Raw genomic sequence first — 15,546 nt, 5'->3', positions numbered from 1 at the left:
GTGGTGACAATTGATGGGCACAGTGGCGAAAATTGATGGCACATTGACTGCGTTTGATGGCATGGCACAGTGGCGACAATTTTATGGCACAGTGGCGGCATTTGATGGGCACAGTGGCGGCGTTTGATGGGCACAGTGGCGTCAATTGATGGGCACAGTGGCGGAAATTGATGGACACAGTGAGGCTGCAATTGATTTTTTTTTTCTCGTTCGTTTGCGCCCCTCCAAAAATTTTGAACACCAGCCACCACTGATTCACAGTATGAGAATATGAGAATGGTATATGAAAATGGCATATTAGAATGGTTGTTGCACCTTTTTATGAATGAACAGCTTGCTAACATAAACAATGCTTAGCAATGAAAATTCTTTAGATGCTATGCTTTAAGATGGTCGGAATATCATATGCCTCTAAACATTCATTGTGAATGACTGCCCTTCACTGCATGTGGTTTACAGGTTGGTTGAGGCTAAAGAGGTCAGCTCTAAAAGGCAATGGGGTTGATTTACTAAAGGCAAATAAACTGTGAACTTTGCAAAGTTGCTCTAGAGCTTAGTACATGAGCAGAAGCGCTACTGACCTCCATCATCCAATCATGTGAAAGCAAAAATTATGTTTTTTTCTTGTACGTGATTGGGTATTCTTTGCAAAGTGAAGCTTTACTTCATTTACTACGCTCTGGAGCAACTGCATTTGCTGCGTGAAACTGCACTTTGCAAAATGCACAGTCTATTTGCCTTTAGTAAATCAACCCTACAGTGTCCAATCACCTCCCCATCACAAAATCACTTACCGGAAGACACGGCTTGAAGCAGGATGATTCCCAGGAGGACGGAGAGGGCTCCAAACGTGGACGGTCTCATGGTTGCGTATCGGAGGGAATATCTGGTTGTAGCTCCATCTCTAGTTTCTCTCTAATTTATATCAGGACCTCTGATGGGAAGAAAGTGGCAGAACAGGAATAGGAACTGGTTGTGTTTCCTAGTCTGTCATTCTCTTCCGATATTACAGCATATTTATGTTTTTTTTATTTTATTCACAGCAGCCACGCCAGTTGTTTTATAGCAAGTATCAATTAATTTAGGACTTTCTAATTACTCTCTTTCCTTATACCGAAAATAAGTAGAGCAATGATGTTGTTGTTATATTGCAAAAGAAAACACCACCAAGTGCCAGAGGCACAGAGAACCCCTCACTAAATGGACAGACCAGGTGAGTAAAAAAGTACACATTTTATTGAGACATTATAAAGATAAATGACAAACAGTGCCAAAAAAGACATATACAGTGTAACATCAGATAACATAAAAATGAATTGCGATACCGAGTACCCAAAAAAAAAAAACACGTCATGTATACTTCTAATATATTTTAAATCAAAATAATATATTGTTATTTTATAACAGAATTACTATTGCTCCAGTAGATACTGAAATCATGACTGTATCTATGACATGGAATATACCGGTAATATGTAATTTGAACGTCTTTTGATTACCGTATTTATCGGCGTATATCGCGCACTATTTTGCCCTGAAAATCAGGGCAAAATCGTGGGTGCGCGGTATACGCCGATACCCGCTTTCCCACCACGAGTTTGAATACTGCGCCGGCATATACCGAGCGCAGTACACTCGTGTATCTTCGGGCAGTCTCGGCGCCTCTCACGCTGACGTCCTGAGCGTACAGGACGTCAGCGCGAGAGTTGCCGAGCCTGCCCGACGATACACGAGTGTATTGCGCTCGGTATATGCCGGCGCAGTATTCAAACTCGGCGCGGGAAACGAGCGAGGAGGACGCGAAGACGCCGCAGAAGGACGCCGGACCCGACGAAGAGGACACCCGAAGCCGCAGAAGGACGCCAGACCCGACAAAGAGGACACCCGAAGCCGCAGACGGACGCCGGACCCGACGAGGCCGCCGATGGACGCCGCGCAAGACACCAAAACTGTAAATACAAAAAAAACTTTTTTTCCACAGGATTCGGGGCAACTTTAGGGGTGCGCGGTCTACGCGGGAGCGCGTTATATCGCGATAAATACGGTATATTCTTTTAATATAGGTGGATAAAACACTTCTTAGTAAAAAAAGAGTTTGTTTTTCTCTTGTAGTTGTCTTAAAAGAGACTTTGGACAGCCTCGCTGGTCCTCTAGATCAGGGATCATCAAACTACGGCCCTCCAGCTGTTGCGGAACTACACATCCCACGAGGCATTTTAAAACTCTGGCATTCACAGACATGACTGGGCATGATGGGAATTGTAGTTCCTAAACAACTGGAGGGTCGTAGTTTGAAGACCCATGCTCTGGAATGGTGATCAGCTGAATAAACAACTCTTAAAACCCTCTCAATAGACTCAGGCCCCGTACACACGTCCGAGGAACTCGACGGGCAAAACACATCGTTTTGCTCGTCAAGTTCCTTGTGAAGCCGCCGAGGATCTCGGCGAGCCAAGTTTCCTCATTGACTAATGAGGAAATAGAGAACATGTTCTCTATTTGGCCCGACGAGATCCTCGTCGGCTTCCTCGGCCAAAAGTGTACACACGACCGGGTTTCTCGGCAGAATACGGCTCCCATCGAGTTTCTGGCTCAATTCTGCCGAGAAACTCGGTTGTGTGTACGGGGCCTTAGGCTTTGTACACACGACCATTTTCCTCAGCAAAATCCATGAAGAAAAATGCTGGCAGAGCATTTTTGCAGAGAAAAAGGTCGTGTGTATGTTTTTCGTCGAGAAAACTGCCGTGGATCTCGACGAGAAAAAAAGAGGACACGTTCTCTTTTTTTCTCGTCGGGAGTCTCAATTTCCTCGTCGTGCTTCTCGTCGGGCTGGTTTACGACATGTATGCTTAGAAACCCGCGCCTTCTCAGAATAAAGTATGAGTCGGGAGCGCACCTTCGGTAAAAGTAGCATTCGTAATGGAGATAGCACATTCGTCACGCTGTAACAGACTGAAAAGCGCGAACCGTCTCTCACCAAACTTTTACTAACACGCGGTAACACGAGATCAGCAAAAGCAGCCCCAAGGGTGGCGCCAGTGGAACGGAACTTCCCCTTTATAGTGCCGTCGTACGTGTTATACGTCACCGCGTTTGAGAACGACAAGATTTTGTCTTGACAGAGTGTGTACGCAAAGAAAGCTTGACAAGATTCTCGTCAAGCCTGACAAGAACCTCGTCAAGCCTGACAAGAACCTCGTCGAGGAAAACAACATTTCCTTTACGACGAGATTCTCGGCCGTGTGTCTAGAAATAGGTAATTCACTTTGAAAAGTCATTAAAATGCTTGGGTTTTCAGACCCTTTTCATTATGGGTACAATGTCCCTTCAATCCTCTTATTTAACAAATAGAGATTGTAAATATCCTTGGCTCTTTTATAGCTTCAGCTCTGCAATAGTTTCTCTGAAATTTCAAAGGATAGGTAAGTCATTGGTGTTGATTTTAACCTTATATTCCATGTAGAAATTTAAGAAGATGTTTTTTTTTTTCTTCCCCAAAAAGTCTGACAATGTCGAGGCTCTCTACAACTCTATCCCCCATCATTTGGGGGTTCGGGTTGTGGAGAGTTTTATCTTGGAGAGGGGTGGAAGAGTTAGCCTCTACAACCAATTTGTTCTAGAGCTACTGGAATTTATTCTGACCAATAAAATTTGTATGTTTGGTCGCTCCCACTTCCTCCAGGTGCTGGGAGTTGCTATGGGGACTCATTGTGTCCCCCTCCTATGCGAACCTGTACCTGGGGGGGTGGGAGCGAGACCTTTTTTCAGCAATGACATTGTGAATTACACCAATAAAGTGCTTATTTGGCGTTGATTTATAGATTACATTTTTGTCATCTGGACTGGCTCAAAGGACGAGTTAAATAACTTTATGAAAATTTTGGAAAACAATGACTTCAATTTGCAGTTTACCATGTCATGTCATCAACATACTATAAACTTCTTGGATGTGCACATTTTTGCCAATATGGATGGAGGCTTGGGTTCCTCTTTATATAGAAAGCCCTCACCGTGGAATACAATCCTCCATGCTTCTAGTTCGCACCCTTTCCCATAGATCCAAAGTATCCCATATAGCCAATATTTAAGGCTTAAGAGGAATTGTAGTCACCAACAACATTTTGAAACTGAAGCAAAAGCTCTACAGGATCGACTCCGCTCCAGAGGCTACAGTCGATCTTGTCTCAGAAGAGCTTATCCTAGAGCCAACGGCTAGGATAGGGACAGACTGTTGCATAGCATTAGATCCAAACGTACCTCTGAAAATAATGTTAGATCAATTACCAAATACTCTGGCCATCACAAACAAATGGATAAATATTGGAACCTCTTGGTGGCTGATGATATTGTTTCCAAATATGTCAATATACGACCCCAAATTACTTTTAAAAGAGCTTCCTCATTAAAAGATAATCTAGTAAAGAAAAGAGTCACTAACGCTGTTCCTCAAGTTACTGGAACTAAACCATGTGAAAAAATGTATTTTTACAATTTTATGATAAACACAGTGGGCTAGATTCTGCAAGCATTTACGGCGGCGTATCTCCAGATACGCCGCGTAATTTCAAATCTGCTTCGGCGTTACGCCGATTCTCCAAGGCAGATACGTCTAAAAAATAGGCTTCCTCCGCCGATGTAACTTGAATGCGGAGGCGTATAATTGTGTGCAATATTACGTTGGTCGCTAGGGGCGCTTCCGTTGTTTTCGGCGTAGAGTATGCAAATTACCTAGTTACGTCGATTCACAAACGTACGTGTGCCCGGCGGTAGTTTTTTACGTCGTTTGCGTAAGGCTTTTTCGGTGTAACGTTGCTCCTGCTATTAGGTGGTGCAGCCAATGTTAAGTATGGACGTCGTTCCCGCTACGAAATTTGAATTTTTTACGCCGTTTGCGTAAGTTGTTCACGAATATGGCTGGACGTAATTTACGCTCACGTCGAAACCAATACGTCGTTGCGGCGTACTTGGGAGCAATGCACACTGGGATATGTACACGGACGGCGCATGCGCCGTTCGCAAAACACGTCATCACATCAGGTCATCACACATTAGCATAAAACACGCCCCCCTTCCACATTTGAATTACGCGGGCTTACGCCAGACCCATTTACGCTACGCCGCCGCAACTTACAGAGCAAGTGCTTTGTGAATACTGCACTTGCTCCTGTAAGTTTCGGCGGCGTAGCATAAATACGATCCGCTGCGCCGCCGTAACATCAAGCGCAGCTACCTGAATCTAGCCCAGTGACCCTACCCAATGGTCAAATGTATAGACCCACATTTCAGGCCAATTGTCAGACAATTGGTGTGGTGTATTATATGCTTAATCTTGATATCAAGGGCAGTTCTATTACTCATAAGGTCCAGCAATGCACCATCATCATATAACAATTATAAATGTGCCAGATACATATAAATACAGAATAACTTATTGTCAATGTTCCCGGCACAGGGCGCTGACTGTCGAAATGGAATTATTTTAGTTTTTATGCAATGTCCTGATTGCTCAATATAGGCAATATAAAGTCAGCTGGCACCGGATGATAGAGATGTGATAATTGTCAGGAACAATTATAATTACTAACCAGTTACTGCTCTTCTTTCTAATCTAGGCTTACATGTAGGTAAAAGTGGTTGTAAAGGGTTTACAACCACTTTAAGCTGCCCCCCTTCCAGAGATGTACAGTAAATTATGGAGTATGACCACTTCAGGAGAAAAATGTACCCCCATTCACAGAATTGTCCACAGACACATGCCACCATCTGGAATAGCATGACGTTCATCCTACTAAGGACCATAATAGTAGCGAATAAGCTTGACTTAGACGTTTAGTGAAGAGAAAGCATACCATAAAATACTTCAGGACAGCAGTAGTACAATTAGACCCAGCCAGAAGCTTGATGCACAGAACCCCTGTTAGTTTGTATTGATGTCTGTGCCCCTGTTTCGGAGATCCACCCTGTCTATTTATCCTGTTTACCATTATCATTGTAAGCGAAAGTAAAAGAAAATCCCAAATTCTGGGTTGTCCCAAGAAAAGTAATAGAGGGCAAATCTTCCAATCAGGCACTAGATAAATGTAAAGTTATGCACTTGGGGGCTAAGAATATGCATGCATCATACATACTAGGGGGAGTACAACTGGGGGGATCTGTAGTGGAGAAGGATCTGGGGGTTTTAGTTGATCATAAGCTCAATAATGGCATGCAATGCCAAGCTGCGGTTTCCAAAGCGAGCAAAGTCCTTTCTTGTATTAAGAGAGGTATGGACTCCAGAGACAGAGATATAATTTTGCCCCTGTACAAATCATTAGTAAGACCTCATCTGGAATATGCAGTTCAGTTTTGGGCAACAGTTCTCAAAAAGGACATCGGAGAACTGGAGAAAGTGCAGAGAAGGGCAACCAAACTGATAAGAGGCATGGAGGAGCTCAGCTATGAGGAAAGATTAGAGGAACTGAATTTATTCACTCTTGAGAAGAGGAGAATAAGGGGGGATATGATCAACATGTACAAATATATAAGAGGTCCATACAGTGAACTTGGTGTTGAGTTATTCACTTTACGTTCAACACTGAGGACAAGGGGGCACTCTTTACGTCTAGAGGAAAAGAGATTTCACCTCCAAATACGGAAAGGTTTTTTCACAGTAAGAGCTGTGAAAATGTGGAACAGACTCCCTCCAGAGGTGGTTCTGGCCAGCTCAGTAGATTGCTTTAAGAAAGGCCTGGATTCGTTCCTAAATGTACAGAATATAACTGAGTACTAAGATTTGTAGGTAAAGTTGATCCAGGGTAAATCCGATTGCCTCTCGGGGGATCAGGAAGGAATTTTTTCCCCTGCTGTAGCAAATTGGATCATGCTCTGCTGGGGTTTTTTGCCTTCCTCTGGATCAACTGTGGGTATGGAGTTGGGTGTATAGGGTTTTACTGTGTTTTTTATTTTGTTTTTTTATTTTTTGTGGTTGAACTGGATGGACTTGTGTCTTTTTTCAACCTGACTAACTATGTAACTATGTAACTAGTTCTGGTGACCTGGGGGTCTACAAGGAATTATCTTAATTGGCAGAGCTTTCCTCTGACTTCCTGTTTGGCTATAGGACTGGAAGTGAAGAAAACCTCTCTTCTTGTGTGTTCTGTGGCATAGGAACATTGGTGTCTGCATAAAGTGGGCCTTGAGAGGAAAAGAAGTCCTCCTCTTCCTCCCGCTGCTCTGCCTCAAGTGCCCTGTCCATAATGCCATGCAGAGTGTGCTCCAGCAGGTAAGGAGGAGTGTGGAGGGTATGTCAGTGGGAAGTATGTACAGGAGAGGAGTTTTTCAGGGTATGGCAGTGGGCAGTATGTACAGCAATGGAGTGTGGAGGGTATGACAGTGGGCAGTATGTACAAGAGAGGAGTGGGAAGAGTATGGCAGTGGGCAGTATGTACAGGAGAGGAGTGTGGAGGGTATGTCAGTGGGCAGTATGTACAACAATGGAGTGTGGAGGGTATGACAGTGGGCAGTATGTACTGGAGAGGAGTGTGGAGGGTATGATAGTGGGCAGTATGTACAGGAGAAGAGTGTGGAGTGTATGATAGTGGGCAGTATGTACAGGAGAAGAGTGTGGAGTGTATGACAGTGGGCAGTATGTACAGGAGAGCAGTGTGGCGGGTATGCCAGTGGGCAGTATGTACAGGAAAGCAGTGTGGAGGGTATGACAGTGGGCAGTATGTACAGGCGAGTAGTGTGGAGAGTATGACAGTGGGCAGTATGCACAGGAGAGGAGTGTGGAGGGTATGACAGTGGGCAGTATGTACAGGAGAGAAATGTGGAGGGTATGACAGTGTTCAGTATGTACAGGAGAGGAGTGTGGAGGGTATGACAGTGGGCAGTATGTACAGGCGAGTAGTGTGGAGAGTATGACAGTGGGCAGTATGCACAGGAGAGGAGTGTGGAGGGTATGACAGTGGGCAGTATGTACAGGAGAGAAATGTGGAGGGTATGACAGTGTTCAGTATGTACAGGAGAGGAGTGTGGAGGGTATGACAGTGTTCAGTATGTACAGGAGAGGAGTGTGGGGGATGTGGTGGGTGAAGTTGTACTTAGCTTAAATATTATATTTAGGGTAACATAAAAGATATAGGATGCTGGTAAGTGTACAGCACATGAGCAGTGGTCGTACAGAGAGAAATTAATCTCCTACTCTCATCAGCAAAAATATTTTAAAATTGAATTCTGGGAAAAGCAGATATTTTTCTAAATCCATTGGTTGTGACTCTTGGTGTGCTTTGTGTATTCCTTCCAGATCTGTGCAGTAATCCAGTGTGAGCTTTACCTTGGTGCAGGAGCTTTCTGTAATAAAGACCACTCACTGCTGCTCTCTCTTCTTGTGCAGGGTGATGGGTCTTGTCTCCGCCCCTCCTGTAGTAGACTGCCTTTAGTGGGTGGATCCTGCTGGGCCCCTCCCACAGCTCTGATCTGTGCACATGATGTCACGTCTACATTTATATGGTAATATCCCGATTTGCAAATGTGTTATTTGCACACAAAGTACATTTATATCCTCTGTTGGTATTGAGGAACATCTACAATTAAAGTTTTTGTTCAGCTTTAAATTCTGATACATTGTTGGCAATGGTGACCCCTTTGTATTGTGTGAAGAGAACTCAGCATTACAAGTCAGGATTCCTTATTAATAAAGAAAACAGAAATCGTTAATTTGGGATTGAAGATTTTTTTTTATTAGGTAATGACAATATCTGTGTGGGGTGACGTCCTGCCAATCACAATGAGTTGATGCCGAATTCATCTCTTCACTGTCTTTAATGGCTTCTTATCCCGAGTCTGTGAACAGAAAGATAATATTATTATTATTATTATATGCCTGTGGAGAGGGGATGGACATTAACCACTTGAGACCCGGGCTGTAGACGAAAGACGTCCACAGCGTGGCTCTCAACTGCCGGGAGGACGTCCCTGGACGTCCTTCTATTTACATTCCCCGCGCGCACCGCCGAGGATGCGCAGCGGGGAAAAACTGTGCCCGGCAAGTCACATGATGCCGATGCACGTGCCTGGCGACCGCAATGTCCGCTAGGTACCCGCGATCGGCAGTGACAGAGCAAGGGCGTGGAGCTCTGTGTGTAAACACAGAGCTCCACGTCCTGTCAGGGAGAGAGGAGACCGATGCTGTGTCCCTTGTACATAGTACAATAGTCAGTCCCCTCCCCCCACAGTTAGGATCACTCCCAGGGAATACATTTAACCCCTTCCTCGCCCCCTAGTGTTAACCCCTTCCCTGCCAGTCACATTTATAGCTGGATTCAGAGACGTTTACGCCGGCGTATCAGTAGATACGCCGTCGTAACTCTGAATCTACGCCGTCGTAAATTTAAGTGTATTCTGGAAACCAGATATGCTTAAATTAGGCTAAGATACGAGCAGCGTAAGTCTCCTACGCCGTCGTATCTTAGGGTGCATATTTACGCTGGCCGCTAGGTGGCGCTTCCGTTGTTTCGAATATGCGAATGAGCAAGATACGCCGATTCACGAACGTACGTGCGCCTGTCGCAATTAGTTTACGTAAGAGATATGCCGGCGTAAAGATAAAGCTGCTCCCTAGGTGGTGCAGCCCATGCAAGGTATGGACATCGGAACAAGCCTATCTTTTTACGTCGTTTGCGTAAGTCGTACGCGAATCGGGCTGGACGTAATTTACGTTCACGTCGAAACGGCGTACTTTGGAGCAATGCACACTGGCATATGTCCACGGACGGCGCATGCGCTGTTCATTAAAAACGTCAATCACGTCGGGTCACCAGTCATTAACATAAAACACGCCCCCCTGTTCCACATTTGAATTAGGCGCGCTTAGGCCGGCCCATTTACGCTACGCCGCCGTAACTTAGGAGGCAAGTGCTTTGTGAATACAGCACTTGCCTCTCTGACTTATCTTTTTACGTCGTTTGCGTAAGTCGTACGCGAATCGGGCTGGACGTAATTTACATTCACGTCAAAACGACGTACTTTGGAGCAATGCACACTGGGATATGTCCACGGACGGCGCATGCGCCGTTCGTTAAAAACGTCAATCACGTCGGGTCACCAGTACGCTACGCCGCCTCAAAGTTATGATAGTGTATCTGAATCTAGCTATTATACAGTAATGCTGTATAAATGTGAATGGTCCCAAAATAGTGTCAAAAGTGTCCAAACTGTCCGCCGCAATATCGAAGTCCTGACAAAAATTGCAGATAACCGCCATTGCTAGTAAAAAAAATAATATAAAAAAAAATATCATAAATCTATCCCCTATTTTGTAGGCGCTATAACTTTTGCGCAAACCAATCACTATACGCTTATTGCATTTTTTTTTTTTTACCAAAAATATGTAGAAGAATACATATCGGCCTAAACTGAGAAAACATATATTTTTTTTAAATTGGGATATTTATTATAGCAAAAAGTAAAAAAATATTATGGGCCAGATTCACAGCAGAAATATATATGTATTTTCAAATTTGCCGCGTCATATCTTGATTTGGAATCCTCAAACCAAGATATGACGGCTTTTGGCATAGATCCAACAGGCGTACGGCTTCGTACGCCTTCGGATCATAGGTGTAATTCTCCGGCGGCCGCTGGGTGGAGTTTGCGTCGTTTTCCAGCGTCGGGTATGCAAATTAGCTGATTACGGCGATCCACGAAGGCACGCGTGTTCGTCGCATTCTCTTACATCGTCGCTAGTCGGTTTTTCCCGTCGCAAACTTAAGCCTGCTATTTCATGGCTTAGATTTAGACCAGCCATGTTAAAGTATGGCCGTCGTTCCCGCGTCAAATTTTAAATGTATTTATTTTTTGCGTAAGACGTCCGGGAATACGAAAGTACGTTACGCACGTCGCCGTTCAAAAAACACACCGGGGCGCCGTAATTTCGCGCAAAGCACGGCGGGAAATTTCCAAATGGAGCATGCGCAGAACGTTCGGCGCGGGAACGCGCCTAATTTAAATTGTACACGCCCCATTTGAATTAGGCGGGCTTGCGCCGGACGGCTTTACGCTACGCCGCCGAAAGTTTACACGCAAGTGCTTTGTGAATCAAGCACTTATGCTGGAAACTTGCGGCGGCGTAACGTAAACGGGATACGATACGCCGCCGCAAATCTACATGAATCTGGCCCTTCGTTTTTTTTACAAAATTGTCGGTCTTTTTTTGTTTATAGAGCAAAAAAAAGAAGATGATCAAATACCACCAAAGGAAAGCTCTATTTGTGGGGAAAAAAGGACCTCAATTGCGCAATTGTCAGCTGAAGCGTCACAGTGCTGAAAGCTGAAAATTGGCCGGGGCAGGAAAGGGGTGAAAATGCCCGGAATTGAAGTAGTTAGAATCGAACGCAGATTATTTTCCCAAATAGACAAAGCCACACCTGGGACCTCTTTCTCTCATATGGTTCACTGGCAAAATGAAGCCCATTCTTGGGTGTAACACATCAGATAAGGAGGAGGAGGAGGTTCATGATGGGGCCTTGTCTGGGGGAGGGGGGCTGGTCCTCATCAAAATGTAGCAAGTAGGGTTGACTTACACACAGGGTACTTGCATTTGAAGGTACAGATCTCTCTGCAGCACTTCTGCAGACCTCCACAGTTGTCATCTGTCTTGCAGGCAGTTGTGTCGTAGGAATCACATCTGACTAGTTCATTCATTTTGTAATAAGGACACTGTCCAATTGTTTCAGCTGAAAGAAACAGAAAAAAGATTTTTGCCATGGATTTATTCATATTCAGGGGTGTTGCTAGCGCCGGGCACCCAGGGCATGCCACCCTAAAGGCAAGGGGTGGACAGAAGTGACGGCTGCCCTGGGCGCAGCATGTATTTTAATGATGGGGGGGCACAAGTCCCTTCTACCATAAGGCTGACAGCAGTAGTGACAGCGGCATCACTACTTCTGCCAAACCAGAGTTGGCAGTGGCAAGGAGAGAGCCGGTAGGAGGCGGGGGCTGTGCTCTCTCTTCCCCCTCCGCCTCATAACCTTACACATAATTAAGGGGGTGGGGCGCAATTTGGCATCTTTGCCATGGGCACTGGATTATCCTTTCCTGGCACTGCCGTAACCAGCTGATTGTGTCCTACGTGCCTCTTTGATCTCTATAACCTGAGATCCAATAGATCTGGTAAGCGGCGGTGATCGCCTTATTTATTGATGAACAGAACATTTGTCTTACCTGCAGTCAAGCCTTTTTTTCACTTTTGTCCACATGGAAAATTGTCAACTCCTTTGAATTATGGAACTGTTGTTTGAATGATCCTTTTTTATTTATTTCAAACCGATATACATTCATACAGTTATTTATGGGGGACACAAGTCCCTTCTACCATAAGGCTGACAGCAGTAGTGACAGCGGCATCACTACTTCTGCCAAACCAAGGTTGGCAGTGGCAAGGAGAGAGCCGGTAGGAGGCGGGGGCTGTGCTCTCTCTCCCCCTCCGCCTCATAAGCTTACACATAATTAAGGGGGTGGGGCGCAATTTGGCATCTTTGCCATGGGCACTGGATTATCCTTTCCTGGCACTGCCTACATGGACTCCTCAAGTCCTGAGCAGCTGAGAGTAAGGCAGCAGGAGCTGGAACACTGAAGCAGGAAGCAGATGTAAAAACAAAGCTCGATATGAGAGGGAGCTGGGATGGCAGCGGACGCGTTTCTATTTCCTGTGTACACTCTAGAAAAGCAATACATAGTAAGCACAGGATTCAGCTGCCTAAAGCGGAAAAAAGTTCACCAAACTTACCTCTGCTTCAATAGTCTAATGACTGCGAGGTCCCCAGGTCCCCGGACATCGCGGCCACCAGGCACGCGCATCGGCCTCCCAGCGATGCGCCGGGCACAGTGTTTCCCCGCTGCGCTATTGCACTATTCAGATGGCCGGCCCCCTGATGAGAGCCGGGCATCTGAATAACAGCAGCTGGTTGGCTTACGAAGTGCCTATCAGAGCCAACGGCTGTAATCGGCTTCCTAATAGTTAACCAAGGGACGAACGGGGGGTGCGTTCCCTGGCTAACACTGACAGGCGTCTCAGCCAATCAGGTTCACCGGTTCTGGTTACCGGTAACCTGATTGGCTAAAGCGTCATCAAGGGCGGGAGAAGACATTGAGGGACGGCGAAAGCTGACCCCAGAAATGTAAGATTTTACAGGGCACAGCGGCAACATTTAACAGGGCACAGTGGCGCTAAATTATGGGCACAGTGATGCTAATTTATGGGCACAGTGGCGCTTATTTATGGGCACAGTGGCGCTAATTTATGGGCACGGTGGTGACAATTGATGGGCACGGTGGTGACAATTGATGGGCACGGTGGTGACAATTGATGGCACAGTGGTAACAATTGATGGCACAGTGGCTGCGTTTGGCATGACACATTGGTGACAATTGATGGTCACAGTGGTGACAATTGATGGGCACAGTGGCGACAATTGATGACACAGTGGCTGCGTTGCATGGCATGGCACAGTGGTGACAATTGATGGGCACAGTGGCGATAAATGATGGCACAGTGGCTGCGTTTGATGGCATGGCACAGTGGCTGCATTTGATGGCATGGCACAGTGGTGACAATTGATGGCACAGTGGCGACTATTGATGGCATGGCACAGTGGTGACAATTGATGGGCACAGTGGCTGCATTTGATGGGCACAGTGGCTGCGTTTGATGGGCACAGTAGCTGCGTTTGATGGGCAGAGTATCTGCGTTTGATGGGCACAGTATCTGCGTTTGATGGGCACAGTACCTGCGTTTGATGGGCACAGTGAGGCTGCAATTGTTGTTGTTTTTTTCGTTTGTTTGCGCCCCCCAAAAATGTGGAGCACCAGCCGCCACTGGAATGCATGGTAATATAAATTCCTCAGATGCTCCGCTTTAAGATGGTGGGACTTCACATGCCCATCAAACAATTCATTGTGACTGGCTGCCACACAAGCTTGCTGAGGTTGGGGAGCTCCACTATAGAAGAGAATGCGTCCAATCACCTCCCTGTCACCAAACCACTTACCGGAAGACGCGGCTTGAAGCAGGATGATCCCGAGGAGGACGGAGAGGAACCCAACCGTGGACGGTCTCATGGCTGCTTACCGGAGTGAGTATCTGTGTCGTAGCTCCATCTACTTATATCAGAAACTCTAAAGGGGGGAAAGTGGCAGAACAGGAATAGGAACCGGTTTGGTCTCTTAGTTTGCAAATTTTGTTTTATGACGCACAGAATGTCCATATTTACATACTATTTATGGTCTATTTTTTACAGCAGACGCATCAGCTCTTTGATATCACAAAGAATTATTGTATGGCTTTTACATTTAGTCTTCTTCCTCATGTCAAAAATAATTGGGTTTGGTACATTGGGCGTAAATTCTATTATTTTCACACACATTCATTGCATTCCTGGTATCACCTGTTACTAAATCCAATGATGGAAGGATTAATGAGGGTGGGGCCAGATTCACATAGAGATACGACGGTGTATCTCCTGATACACCGTCGTATCTCTGAGTTTCGTCGGTTGTATCTATGCGACTGATTCATAGAATCCGTTATGCATAGATATGCCTAAGGCCTCATACACACGGACGGACAGTCCGCTGAAAACGGTCCGCCGGACCGTTTTCAGCGGACATGTCCGCCCGGAGATTTCTGTCTGATGGTTATACACACCATCAGACAGAAATCCGCGCGTAAACAATACGCGGGGACGTGGCCGCGCCATCGCGGCGACGTGGGCGGCCCTGGAAGTTCAAAGCTTTCACGCATGCGTCGAATCAGTATGACGCATGCGAGGGATGGCGGTCGGTCGGACGTGTCCAGTGAGTCTGCACAGACGACCGAACACGTCCGACGGACAGGTTTCCAGCGGACAGATTTGTTAGCAGGCTAAGCAATTTTTGTCCGCTGGAAACTGTCCGATCCGCCGGACAATTGTCCGCTCGGGCCTACACACGACCGGATCTGTCCGCTGAAACTGGTCCGTCGGACCAGTTTCAGCGGATAGATCCGGTCGTGTGTACGGGGCCTAAGATCCGACAGGTGTAACTGTGTTTCACCGTCGGATCTTAGGCTGCAATTCCAGGCCGGCCGCTAGGTGGCGTTTCGGTTTATTTATGCAACGATTATGCAAATGAGGAGATACACCGATTCCGAAACGAACGACCGCCCGGCGCTTTTTTTTTACGTCGTTTGCGTTTGGCTTTTTCCGGCGTATAGTTACCCCTGCTTCTATGAGGCGCAGCCAATGTTAAGTATGGCCGTCGTTCCCGCGTCTAATTTTGAAATTTTACGCCGTTTGCGTACGTCGATTCTCAAAAGCGCTGGACGCAAGTTACGCTCACGCCGAAACCAATGACGTCCTAGCGACGTCATTGGGAGCAATGCACGCCGGGAAAATTTCGCCGGACGGCGCATGCGCAGTTAAATCGGCGCGGGGACGCGCCTGATTTAAATACTACACTCCCCCTAGCCGCTGAATTTGAATTCCGCCGGGGGATTTAAGATACGCCGCCGCAAGTTTTGACGTAAGTGCT

General features: G+C 46.2%; 1 protein-coding gene across 1 annotated transcript; it reads right to left on the bottom strand.

Annotated features, from left to right (window-relative positions):
- Nucleotides 1-8,697: 8,697 nt before the first annotated feature.
- LOC120935267 (WAP four-disulfide core domain protein 12-like) lies at nt 8,698-14,213 on the bottom strand. Its single transcript, XM_040347418.1, has 3 exons — nt 14,028-14,213; nt 11,562-11,714; nt 8,698-8,823 (listed from the first exon to the last, which is right to left on the bottom strand). The coding sequence occupies exons 1-3, from the start codon at nt 14,095-14,097 to the stop codon at nt 8,813-8,815; spliced, it is 234 nt and encodes a 77-aa protein (XP_040203352.1). The 5' UTR covers nt 14,098-14,213; the 3' UTR covers nt 8,698-8,812.
- Nucleotides 14,214-15,546: the final 1,333 nt, after the last annotated feature.

The sequence above is a fragment of the Rana temporaria genome, chromosome 4, assembly GCF_905171775.1.
Source record: "Rana temporaria chromosome 4, aRanTem1.1, whole genome shotgun sequence".
Classification (NCBI taxonomy): domain Eukaryota; kingdom Metazoa; phylum Chordata; class Amphibia; order Anura; family Ranidae; genus Rana; species Rana temporaria.
The sequence above is the reverse complement of the archived record's forward strand: the minus strand, read 5'-3'. Positions and strand labels throughout refer to the sequence as shown.